The sequence below is a fragment of the Bombyx mandarina genome, chromosome 06 (genome assembly GCF_030267445.1).
Source record: "Bombyx mandarina strain Sakado chromosome 06, ASM3026744v2".
Taxonomy (NCBI): domain Eukaryota; kingdom Metazoa; phylum Arthropoda; class Insecta; order Lepidoptera; family Bombycidae; genus Bombyx; species Bombyx mandarina.
In genome coordinates, this window is record NC_143213.1 from 14,066,629 (window position 1) to 14,080,260 (window position 13,632).

General features: G+C 43.6%; 1 protein-coding gene across 1 annotated transcript; it reads left to right on the top strand.

The window, feature by feature from the left end:
- The first annotated feature begins 11,007 nt into the window (after positions 1–11,007).
- On the top strand, positions 11,008–13,133 carry LOC114253565 (inter-alpha-trypsin inhibitor-like). The gene is made up of 4 exons (XM_028188490.2): positions 11,008–11,134; positions 11,493–11,681; positions 12,265–12,419; positions 12,867–13,133. The coding sequence occupies exons 1-4, from the start codon at positions 11,008–11,010 to the stop codon at positions 13,035–13,037; spliced, it is 642 nt and encodes a 213-aa protein (XP_028044291.2). The 3' UTR covers positions 13,038–13,133.
- Positions 13,134–13,632: the final 499 nt, after the last annotated feature.

The window sequence follows — 13,632 nt, forward strand, 5'->3', positions numbered from 1 at the left end:
TTCCCAAGACCCCTAGCTCCTGCTCCACCGAGCGACGCCAAGTTGTCCTGGGGCGGCCTCTTTTCCTTTTACCAGACACTTTCCAGACCAGTGCTGTCTTTGATAAGCGGATATAGGGTTTCTCAATATGTGACTAATCCTATATGTTATGAATAGTACATATTATTTTTTAAGGAACAAATTAACTAAATAAAGATTATGAAAGGTTTTAATCTATATATATAAAAATTAATCCCGTTTTCCGTTGTCACGACATAACATGAAAACGGCTTGACCGATTTGGCTAATTTTGTTTTTTGTAGTTTTCTAATACTCTGTACAATGTTCTTACGGAAACAAATATTAAGAAAATCTCTCAGAAATATTGAATAATATACATTTAATTTTGCATATTTATTTGTGAACTATTCCACGCGGACGAAGTCGTGGGCAAAAGCTAGTTTCGTATAAAAACTAAATGCCTTGCCATAATATTAAGTACCGTTGACGTCAAAAACACGTTTTCCGGCATTCCGATAGAGGCACCCGTCACGTGCGGACGTGCTCATCGTCCACTCGATCGCCCGGTCTTTGTTCGCCCGGCTTTTGTTAGCCCGGCCATTGTTCGCGCGGCCTGTGTTTGTGATACATCTGCCGACCAAGTGTGTTTCCTGGAAGCTTTTATTTGTTTTGTTTTAGTTATTTTTGTGTTCGTGGAACATTTGCCGACAAAGTGTTTTCCTGCAAGTATTTATTTGTTTTGCTTCTTTTTGTAATTTCTGTTTTGTTGTGCTTTTTCTTTGTCCTGTAGTAATCGCGCCGCATTGCCACCTGTGTTCAATAGAACCGCTCAGGTCCGAGAAGTTGGGGCCTCGCCGCAAGGCGAGTGTTTTCAAGACCCGGGGCCGCCCCACCTGGGTACTCAGCGATCATGGACGCTGTATTCGTGGAATTCCTCCGACTTCGTCACCCACAGCTCGCCTCAGAGTTTCTGGCTTTCAAGGCCAATCACACTGCGAGCTCTCTCGAAGACTCCGCCGTGCTCGCTGCTCCTGCGTCGCCTGTACCTGCGTGCAAAGCGTCTACATCGAGCACCGCAGCCTCCGTCGTGCCTGCCGTTCCCGCGTCGCCTATACTGGCGAGTAAAACTACTGCGTCGTCCGCCGTGGCCACCGTTCCAGCAGCGCGATCATCCGCGGCCTCCGTCGCGCCCTCCAAAACTCCTGCTTGTAGGTCACCTGCGCCCGCCTCCTCGTCCTCCGACTCTGACTCGGAGATGGAGGTCGACCTCGCCCCCGCCTCATCGACGGATGGATTCACCCTGGTACAAAAGGGTAAGAAGCGTGCCGCGGAGTCTCGAGCTCTCGCGGCCGCTAAAATTAGCAAAGCCGCGAACGCGTCGCGCCCCCGCCCTCAGACTCCCGTTGCGCCTCCAGCCCGTGCCACTCCGTCGCCGCGACCGGTGGCGCAATCTAAAACTCAGACCCCTCCCCCGGTTATCCTTCAAGAGAAGGCAGCTTGGGACCGAGTTTCCCTGGCCCTTAAGGCCAAAAATATTAATTTTGCCAGCGCCCGTAATCTCGCCAACGGGATTCAAATAAAAGTAACGACACCCGACGACCATAGGGCCCTCTCAAGTTACCTCCGAAAGGAGCGTATAAGTTTCCACACTTATACGCTCCAGGAGGAGCGCGAACTCCGCGTTGTCATACGTGGAATCCCGAAGGAGCTAGATGCCGATCTCGTCAAGGCAGATCTGATAGAACAAGGCCTACCAGTAAATTCCGTGCACCGCATGCACACCGGCCGCGGTAGGGAGCCATACAATATGGTTTTAGTCGCCCTCCAGCCTACCCCCGAGGGTAAGCAAATTTTTAACATTCGAACCGTCTGTAGGCTCTCCGGTATTGCCGTCGAAGTCCCCCATAAAAAAGGCACTCCTAGTCAGTGCCATAACTGCCAACTGTACGGGCACTCTTCCCGTAACTGTCACGCGCGCCCCCGATGTGTTAAGTGTTTGGGCGATCACGCCACGGCCCTCTGCGCTCGCGACCAAAAAACCGCGACGGAACCGCCTAGCTGTGTCCTGTGCCGAACACAAGGTCACCCCGCGAACTACCGTGGATGCCCCCGAGCTCCAAAAATAAATCGCCGCGTCGCCCGTCAAAACCGCCTCCGAGCTTCCGGCCCAGACATCAAAGCCACGGTACCCTCTGTGCCGAAGGCTAAGCCTGCTTTCGTGCCGGCGTCGGTGCCCAGCGTCTCGGCTTGGGCTAAACCGTTGCCGTACACGAACACGGCTACAACTCTCTCCCCCGCGATACGTCCCTCCCCCGCGACCTGCCCTCCGACCGCGTCCGAAAATCTCGCTCTAGCGATCGACTTTTTTCAGTCGATCAACTTTGAGCGTGTTAACGCTTTTGGTGACGCCATTCGCGCCGCCTCCACTGCACAACATTTTATCGACGTTGTGCAAGAATACGCTGACGTATACGCGTCGTTAAATACGTACGTCCTCCCCTCACTCCGCCGGTAATCAATGGCGTACATTAGTAGAATAAAACCCTTATCCGTAACAATAGGATTTTTTAACGCTTACGGTCTCGCAAATCAACGTGATCAGGTTTGTGATTTTTTGCGTGACCATCAAATTGACATTTTCTTAGTGCAGGAGACCCTACTTAAGCCCGCGCGCCGTGACCCTAAAATCGCGAACTATAACATGGTCAGGAACGACAGGCTCTCTGCCCGTGGTGGTGGTACCGTTATTTACTATAGAAGAGCCCTGCATTGCGTCCCGCTCGATCCTCCCGCGCTCGCTAATATCGAAGCATCAGTGTGCCGAATCTCACTGACGGGACACGCGCCGATCGTTATCGCGTCCGTTTATCTTCCACCGGATAAGATCGTTCTAAGCAGTGATATTGAGGCGCTGCTCGGTATGGGGAGCTCTGTCATTCTGGCGGGCGACCTAAATTGTAAACACATCAGGTGGAACTCACACACCACAACCCCGAATGGCAGGCGGCTTGACGCGTTAGTCGATGATCTCGCCTTCGATATCGTCGCTCCGTTAACCCCGACTCACTACCCGCTAAATATCGCGCATCGCCCGGATATACTCGACATAGCGTTATTAAAAAACGTAACTTTGCGCTTACACTCGATCGAAGTAGTTTCAGAGTTAGATTCAGACCACCGTCCCGTCGTCATGAAGCTCGGTCGCGCTCCCGATTCCGTTCCCGTCACGAGGACTGTGGTGGATTGGCACACGCTGGGCATCAGCCTGGCTGAATCTGATCCACCATCGCTCCCGTTTAACCCGGACTCTACCCCGTCTCCTCAGGATACCGCTGAAGCCATAGACATCTTAACATCACACATCACCTCGACATTAGATAGGTCATCGAAACAAGTTGTAGCGGAGGACTTCCTTCACCGCTTCAAATTGTCCGACGATATTAGGGAACTCCTTAGAGCTAAGAACGCCTCGATACGCGCCTACGACAGGTATCCTACCGCGGAAAATCGTATTCGAATGCGTGCCCTACAACGCGACGTAAAGTCTCGCATCGCCGAAGTCCGAGATGCCAGATGGTCTGATTTCTTAGAAGGACTCGCGCCCTCCCAAAGGTCTTACTACCGCTTAGCTCGTACTCTCAAATCGGATACGGTAGTAACTATGCCCCCCCTCGTAGGCCCCTCAGGCCGACTCGCGGCCTTTGATGATGACGAAAAAGCAGAGCTGCTGGCCGATACATTGCAAACCCAGTGCACGCCCAGCACTCAATCCGTGGACCCTGTTCATGTAGAATTAGTAGACAGTGAGGTAGAACGCAGAGCCTCCTTGCCACCCTCGGATGCGTTACCACCCGTCACCCCGATGGAAGTTAAAGACTTGATCAAAGACCTACGTCCTCGCAAGGCTCCCGGTTCCGACGGTATATCTAACCGCGTTATTAAACTTCTACCCGTCCAACTCATCGTGATGTTGGCATCTATTTTCAATGCCGCTATGGCGAACTGTATCTTTCCCGCGGTGTGGAAAGAAGCGGACGTTATCGGCATACATAAACCCGGTAAACCAAAAAATCATCCGACGAGCTACCGCCCGATTAGCCTCCTCATGTCTCTAGGCAAACTGTATGAGCGTCTGCTCTACAAGCGCCTCAGAGATTTCGTCTCATCCAAGGGCATTCTCATCGATGAACAATTCGGATTCCGTACAAATCACTCATGCGTTCAACAGGTGCACCGCCTCACGGAGCACATTCTTGTGGGGCTTAATCGACCAAAACCGTTATACACGGGAGCTCTCTTCTTCGACGTCGCAAAAGCGTTCGACAAAGTCTGGCACAATGGTTTGATTTTCAAACTATTCAACATGGGCGTGCCGGATAGTCTCGTGCTCATCATACGGGACTTCTTGTCGAACCGCTCTTTTCGATATCGAGTCGAGGGAACCCGCTCCTCCCCACGACCTCTCACAGCTGGAGTCCCGCAAGGCTCTGTCCTCTCACCCCTCCTATTTAGCTTATTCGTCAACGATATTCCCCGGTCGCCGCCGACCCATTTAGCTTTATTCGCCGACGACACGACTGTTTACTATTCTAGTAGAAATAAGTCCCTAATCGCGAAGAAGCTTCAGAGCGCAGCCCTAGCCCTAGGACAGTGGTTCCGAAAATGGCGCATAGACATCAACCCAGCGAAAAGTACTGCGGTGCTATTTCAGAGGGGAAGCTCCACACGGATTTCCTCCCGGATTAGGAGGAGGAATCTCACACCCCCGATTACTCTCTTTAGACAACCCATACCCTGGGCCAGGAAGGTCAAGTACCTGGGCGTTACCCTGGATGCATCGATGACATTCCGCCCGCATATAAAATCAGTCCGTGACCATGCCGCGTTTATTCTCGGTAGACTCTACCCCATGATCTGTAAGCGGAGTAAAATGTCCCTTCGGAACAAGGTGACACTTTACAAAACTTGCATAAGGCCCGTCATGACTTACGCGAGTGTGGTGTTCGCTCACGCGGCCCGCACACACATAGACACCCTCCAATCCCTACAATCCCGCTTTTGCAGGTTAGCTGTCGGCGCTCCGTGGTTCGTGAGGAACGTTGACCTACACGACGACCTGGGCCTCGAATCAATTCGGAAATACATGAAGTCAGCGTCGGAACGATACTTCGATAAGGCTATGCGTCATGATAATCGCCTTATCGTTGCCGCCGCTGACTACTCTCCGAATCCTGATCATGCAGGAGCCAGTCACCGTCGACGCCCTAGACACGTCCTTACGGATCCATCAGATCCAATAACCTTTGCATTAGATGCCTTCAGCTCTAATACTAGGGGCAGGCTTAGGGACCCCGGTAACCGTACTCGTCGAACTCGACAAAGAGGTCGACGTGCAACCTAACCCATGCATCAGCCCGCTGAGTTTCTCGCCGGATCTTCTCAGCGGGTCGCGATTCCGATCCGGTAGTAGATTCATTCGCGAAACAATTGCTCTTGAGTTGTTAGGTCTCCTTCGGAGGCGCTCGGGCAGTTGTTAGCAAATCCCACCCCTCTTGGCTAAGCCTTTGCTCGCCCACCTGTCCTGGTGAAACTGGAAAGGCCTTCGGGCCACCAGTAAACTTACAATCATAAAAAAAAAAAATAAAAAAAAAAAAAAACGTTTTCCGGCTTCAAACTGCTTAAGCTAAAAGAAAACTAAACTAGTACCTGAAATAAAACTAATCTCGGCTTCCTCGAGCTGACGTAGCGTTTCCACCATGCGTCGATCGTGGTAATAACTCGGTGGTTCAATAGTGTGACTTGTTCTCGGCTATGTTCTTGGTATAATTTTTGTTTTCCTTTTTAACTAACTTTCTTATTTCTATCATATGCAATAACTCAAACAAGTCGATACATCCGATGTCGTGGTTCGTTTGGAGTTCAGACCACGAAGAGGATTTAGATCATTTTGTGTTTTGCACCGTATGTAATTACGGAAGATTTTGATTTCTTTATTGTGTGAATGGATGAGCGGTAAGCCTATGTGGTGCAAAGTGGTTAGTGAAGCCCGTGGAGATCGAGACGTGAATTCCATCACCAATCTTAAAGTATAAGGTCGAAATAGAAAGTATAAATTAAGTATTTTAGGTATAAGGTCCAAATTTTTTTTTATGGCTTAGATGGTTGGACGAGCTCACAGTCCACCTGGTGTTAAGTGTTTACTTGATCCCATAGACATCTACCACGTAAATGCGCCACCCACCTTGAGATATAAGCTCTAAGATCTCAGTACAGTTACAACGGCTGTCCCTCCCTTCAAACCGAAATGCATTACTGCCTCACGGCAAAAATAGGCAGGGTGGTGGTACCTATCCGCGCGGACTCACAAAAGGTCCTACCACCAGTAAGAAAATCTCATTAGCGTGTACTACAAAGGCTCGTCCACTTTTCAAACGGGAATGTATCTAATCAGTTTGAAGTGTAGGACAGCCTTAATCGAATAAAATGGGCGGCAGTTTTTACCATATGATGTCTATGGACCCTGTTCGTCAAAATAAGTGAGCTCACTAGCCCCAATAAAAAATATTTTAATGAACGAACGTTTTGTAGTTGGCAACGAAAACGCTTAGCGAAGCCAGCTTCCGCCTGAAGCGTTTAGATAAAACTGCTATTTACCTTGTACGTAGCATGAAAATGAGATTTTTGAAATATATGACAGCACTAACATATTTACTTTTTTTATCTCAGTACCTATTTGCTGGTAATTTGGTCCAAGAGAGAGCACTGAACTGGAAAGTATCTGGCAAATAGAGAGACCGTCCCAAAACCACTTGGCGTCGCTAAGTAGATCAGGAACTGGACGTCTTCGGCATGACGTGGGGGGAGATTGATTGCCCAAGACCAATGCAAATGGAAAAAATTGATTCGAGCCCTACACCCTAGGAGAGATTAACAGGAAAGAAAGAACAAGAAAAACATTTGCTGATAGTCTAAGGGGTTATTTCAGCTTCGCGCGGATGAGTGGATGAATATTCAAGCAGCGTATCAATATTAGACGAAATGGCTTATTAGTTTCCGTCATGTACAGCTTAGATTCTAGTTTCGTTTCCAGAGATCGATCCTGCGATATTGAGTCAGTAATGTAAATCGTAAACAGCTATTAATGTGGGGTACTTAGGTAAGTAGTCCTGTGTGTACATAATTTCCAAAAATAGTGTGTGGAAGCTCCGTTCTTGTTTATTTGACATTCCGAAAGCACGTAGTTGTGGATGAAGATATAGATAGTAATCTTTTTTTATACCTTGGATGTGTGGACGAGCTCACAGGCCACCTGGTGTTAAGTGGTTACTGGAACCCATAGACATCCTCAACGTAAATGCGCCACCCACCTTGAGATATAAGTTCTAAGGTCTAAGTATAGTTACAACGGTTACCCCACCCTTCAAACCGAAACGCATTACTACTTCACGGCAGAAATAGGCAGGATGGTGGTATCTACTGCGGACTCACAAGAGATCCTACCACCGGTCAGTATTAGCTGTCACTATAAAAATATCATGCATGGATTCCCCAAAACATGTAGCAGTCATTCTGCGCATTAAAAGATAATACTCAAATATTATTAATTGAATTCCAGTCGAGGGTCGTTTTCAAATTTGGGGCCAAAAGCGAGTTATTTGATTTAATTCTCATAACGTTAATGTTACCGTAATTATAAGTACAGTAAATTTGATGTCATGACGTGACAAGCACGTGGTCCTACAACAATATATTTGTAAACACTGTTAAATTAGGACTACCCCAAAACTACTAGGACTACCCTAACTACCCCAAATCTCATACGTATCATTGGTTCGAAATTCAAATTCTAACTTGTTTGCTATTTTTCCAGTAATGCGTGTGGAAATTCGGCAATTTTATTAAGTCAGTATAATAAAATAATATAGGAAAATTAGCTGGATGTTAGAACATTCTTAAAAACGAAAGAAGTACGATTTCTAAGCTTTTAAAAAAAGTTCCTATTTAAATTGTCATCCGTGTTGGCGTTATCAAATGCGTAAAATGGAAAATATAATTGAATATTATATTATATTATGAATAAATGAGTGATTGACTTGATTGTGATGAAGCATTTTTTATTCTGAACGTGCTTAAATACAAAAAAAAGCGAAAATTAGAGAAAGTTAAAAATTCATGAAATCGTTACTTTTTTGGCCGCAAAATTGAAACCGACCCTCGAACGCAATCTCGCAAATCGGAACGGCAACTTAACCCACAACTAGATCCTTAACTTGTCTCTATTTGAAACAAATCAAGCTAGATTACTTGGTGTTAAGATAAGGTCAAGTCACGTAATACTTACTTAGTATTCTGTATTCAATTAAATTAATTAGTTGTCGCTGATGGTTCTCAAAGAGGCTCCGGTGTGTTCTGTCGTCTTAGTATTACGCAAGAAATTCAATTAGTTTTTTAGTTTGAACTAATCCGCTGACCTCCAGTACCAAGAGTCGTCACGTTTTTCAGTTCTTTTTTGTTAAATTATATTTAAGTCATGCATAATCTTTATAATTTAAAAAGACTGATCTGTATAAAAGGATTTTTTTATGCCAGTCTCCTTTCTGCTTTCATTTAATTATGATGAAACTTTGTACGGTCGATTTCAGTATTTTAAGAAAGGTTTTTGCTATAGTACCATCAATATACGATATGTGATGCATGTAGATTCATTAAAAGAGCGTATTTCATATGATATAATCAATCGCCAAAGTGGGACTTGATCGATTTTACACTCACGTTAATTAAAAAATGTCTAACTGAGAGATAAGATTGAAAAAAATAATTATTTAATCACAAATGTTAGACAATACGTATGCATATAATAACAAAATTACTATATAACTTACTTGCTACTATATATGTACATAAAGAAGAAGGCATATCATTTGGTGGCCTTAACTGATTAAAAATTTGGGTGGACAACCGCAAAACAAACCCCACCTCAAGCTGATCAGTCACCTCCCTTAATATTTAGAGTATCTACTATACATTACATACTATTAGTACTATCCTCCTTGTGTCGATAATCCTCATGCTGAGGATTGTGATCTCATGAGACTTTCTTGGGGAAATAGACATGGTGGGGTCCTGCGTCCTTCCACGGCATTACTTTTGGAAGAGATTTAGTTCTTCAAGATTGCTGAAGCCTTATTGAATTAACCGTCGTCCGGCATTCGGCGATGACTGTTTTACGGTGAAAAGGTCAAACTCCACCTCAACCCCCTCTTTTCTAATCCGGGCTTGGGACCAGCATCGGCAGAGTATTAGTTCTGTTACGCCAGTAAGAAAAACGCCATCTATCGCCGAATAGTCGAACGAATATCTAAAGCACCTAGAACGCTCGAGAAGTACAACGCCATCTATTGTTAGATAGTGAAAACACAATACTCGAAATGTGTAGAATATTCTCCATAATTCTTGGCATGTGGTATCGGCTATAAAAACGTTGCAGAGATGGCACACTGTCAGTTAGTAATCGGAACTACTCGAAGCGAAACGGCGAACGGATCACCTGAAGCGAAGCGGAAGAAGCGAATTGAGAATTTTAAAGTGCTTGTGAAGTGTTTTAAGTGTTCTAAGTGTTGAATGCAGTTTTTAATTTGTACTTCGGTAGAATTTTTATACATCTCGAACCCCAGCGCGTAACAGTCAATAATTAGTGCTATTGATTGCTTTATATGATACAATCAAGTAAATAAAAATACCCAAAGTGGAAGTATGAAACTCGCTACATAAACCATGTACCCACCAAAACATCGGAGCGTGAGCGTAGCCGACATCTGCCAAGTTTCCGAAGCCCGAGGAAGCCACAATTAACAATGCAAATTCGCGGTGTGAACGCTGCTCTGAATTTCATACATTGTATACATATGGTAATCGAGTTTTGAAACAAGAAAAACCACATGAGGTCCTTGCACCTCGTTAGCGCAGCTCTGAATACTCATCCGCGCTGAATAAGTTTGTTTCCTTCTTTGATCGAATTAGCAGTCTTGTAAGCTTGCTTCTTGTTGATTTGAGTGTTAAATTCTCGTTTTCAGAACTGAAATGTCTCCTTTTGAGGTGCCGCTGAAGGAAAATCTTCTTTAAGCGCAGGAACGTAGAGACGTTTTTTGCTAATTCAAAGTTCAGTTTTAGGTAGTAATTACGTAATGGAAGCTCAGGATCGTAGAATGAAAAGAGTTGATAGAAAAACTAACGAACAAATTATTTGTTGCTTTTCAGGTTTGCACACAGAATGTACTTAAAGCGCACCTTTTAATCTAATAAATAATTAAATTTTCCAATTTAATGAGATTTCTGGGTGTCAGTAATGCTACCGTCCAATCTATTGCTTCGGAAAAGCAGTGATGTATTTCTTTTTGAATATTGGGGTAGCTGTTGTACTATGTGATTGATTAACTCTGTAGACCACACTACTAAATCCTCAGTTGGCCGTAAGGATACTGCACTATTATAGTGCTTAAGGATCTATTTTTTCCCTACCTATGCTGATAGCCTTGAGAGGCTATATCAGCTTTTCCTTGACATGTAGGTGAGCTCACGGGGCTCAAACCGGGCGTTTTGCTAACACTGGCCCTAGCAAGAGCAATGCTTCGCAGAATCTACCACCGGATCGGAAACACGACCCACTGAGAAGATCCGGCGAGAAGCTCAGTGGGCTGTGTCTGTGGGTTAATTCGCTCGTCGAGCTCTTCGTCGCAAGCGACGAGTTCGACGAGGACGGTGACCGGTGCTTGTGGTACCTAAAAGCACCGTTAATGGATCAGGGAGGGATCTATGCGTCGCCAGACATCGCACGTCATAACAAGAGCAGTAACCTACAAAGAGAGTGACAGAAAAATAAATGTTGTAAAATTCCCAATTTCAATACAAACATTATCACGCGAACGATAAATATTTTATTTTTATTTATGTATTCGTAAAATATTTATTGCGTTGGAAACCGTCACTGAATGCGGATCGGGTTGTAAAATGAAAACAGATTTATTGTTTTTCGTGCATTGTTTTTGTTCGGTGCTCATTTTAGAAGCAAACTGCAAAATTCAATACGAAACAATACCATCCGAAGATATCAGAGCTACCACTTATTCTCCTAAAAGTAATTGTTTTTTTACTATATTTGGGCAAATAAATCAATAGTTCAGACACTATAGCATAAATTGACGATCATTTCTATTGCTTAAGGGCATACAGGCCTTCAAATCCGGATCAATAGTCAACTTTAATAATGTTACGTGTGGGCATGTAAATATTTTGCCTTAAGACTCCTATTTTTATCAATAGGTCATCGTGATCCACGTGGACTTAAGAATCTGTGACAGCTTTTACAGTCTATTTTTTATGAGTTTCAATAATAAATTAATACAAATTGAGCCAGGGTTTCGCTTGCATTGTTTAAAAATATATTACTCCCGTTTCTTCGAATAACTTCTGACTTTATCCGTAATATCTTTCAGTCGTATCCAAGACTTGTACACTGATACCAGATGATGGACCCTGCAGAGGGAACATTCGAATGTACTACTTCGACCCGGCGTCATTGAAGTGTAATATATTCTTGTGGGGCGGTTGTCAGGGCAATGGAAACAGGTTCAAGACCGAGGAAGAATGCATAGGCAAATGTCTTAGTAAGCCTAATGCTGGACGTAAGTAGGCGTTTTTGAAAAAATTCAAAAGTAAACTTTAGAAATATTTCTATTCTTTCTATTAGGGGCTATTTCAGTTAGGTTGTGACTGGTGGGTGAGCTCACGGGGCTCATCCTGAGAGAATGTACTATCACTGGCCATAGCAAGAGCAGTGCTTCGTAGGGTCTATCACTGGATCTGAATCGCGACCCACTGAGAACACCAGGCGAGAAATTCAGTAGGTTATGGATATTGGCGAAGATTTGCCATGTACTACATATTATACGCTGATTGAATAAAATTTGGTAGCTGTTTAACGGCCGTCTGGTGTAGTGGTAAGTGACATGGTCACTACACAAGGGGGTCGCGGGTTCGAATCCCGCCAAGGGAAGATATTTGTATGATAAATATAAATGTCTTTTCCAGGGTTATGGATGTATATTAAATATGTGTATGTGTATAATAAAAATCCTATATTTATTTCCGTTATCTGGTACCTGTAACACAAGTTCTTTACGAACTTATCACGGGACCAGTTAATGTGGCGTGACTGTTAGTAAATATTATTATAGTCTGTTGCAAATAAGCTCTTTTTCTTCTCAGCGCACCGTCCGCGTTGGTGCAACCTGTCATTTGACTATGGTTTCTGCTTCGGGAACGAGGAAAGATGGTACTACGATCATCTCTGGAGAGTTTGCAAGAAGACCCTTTATTCGGGTTGTGGAGGCAACAAAAATAACTTCTATAATCGAGAGCAGGTATCTTTGAAATAAAAAAATAGTACTCTGTTCTCATTCTTACTTTTAGTAGCTTCGTTTCTCTGATATAGGAAACTGATGCGACACGTACATTTGAAATTTGAAATCGCTAAATTTTTGTAGTACTTAGCGCAACGTTATCCAAAATTTTACATTTTTTTTATTGCTTAGATGGGTGAACGAGCTCACGGCACACCTGACGTTAAGTGGTTACCGGAGCCCATAGACGTCTACGACGTAAATGCCACCACCCACCTTGAGATATGAGTTAAGGTCTCAGTATAGTTACAACGGCTGCCCCACCCTTCAAACCGAAACGCTTTACTGCTTCAAGGCAGAAATAGGCAGGGTGGTGGTACCTACCCATGCGGACTCACCAGAGGCCCTACCACCAGTAATTTTTAAATATACCTTCGTTTTAACAACTTCGCTATGATTGTATTACAGTGTGAGTCCGTATGTCGCTTCGGACATGAAGGTCTTATGAAGGTCCAAGAAAAGAAAGATAATGGAGGCATGAGTAAAATTCTCATTATCAACCCTGAGAACGCCACAAAGAAAAGAGGAAGAATACAAAATACAGTACCAACAACGCCTTCTAATGCTAAAGTTCAATGAGATAAATCCATTGCGCGATGGAACTTTATTGTTTTATTTTTAATACGCTTTTATTAGCTTCAGACGTATTTATGTTTGTAATGGAATCTTTGAACATGATTTTGACCCCTTCGAAACGTCGGATTAACTCGAAATTTTGAATACTTTTAAAAGGCCGATGACAATTCAATATTTAAAAAAAATAAAAAAATTGACATTCAACAAAAAAATGAAAAATAAATAATGGTTTAAAAAAACTAACAAAATACGCTTTTATTGAAAATCCAACTAAAAAATTGAAAACAAATTTCAATAAATTTGAATTAAAAATAGTGTAAGAAAAAATCATTTTATTATAAAAAAAAGCGTGTAAAAAAAGCGTAAAAAAAATATTTTCTATTTTTTTGTTGGATTTTCTATAAAAGTGTATTTTGTTAGTTTTTTAAAACTATTATTTATTACAATTAGATTTCCAATAGATATAAAATCCTCATGTGAGCGGTCGGTGAGTTGCGAGAAAAACCGTAAAATAGTGACATGTGACAGTGAAATTAGTAACGGCAAAAATTAAAAGACCTCAACATAAACGTTCCAGACATTGAAATCAAAATTACGT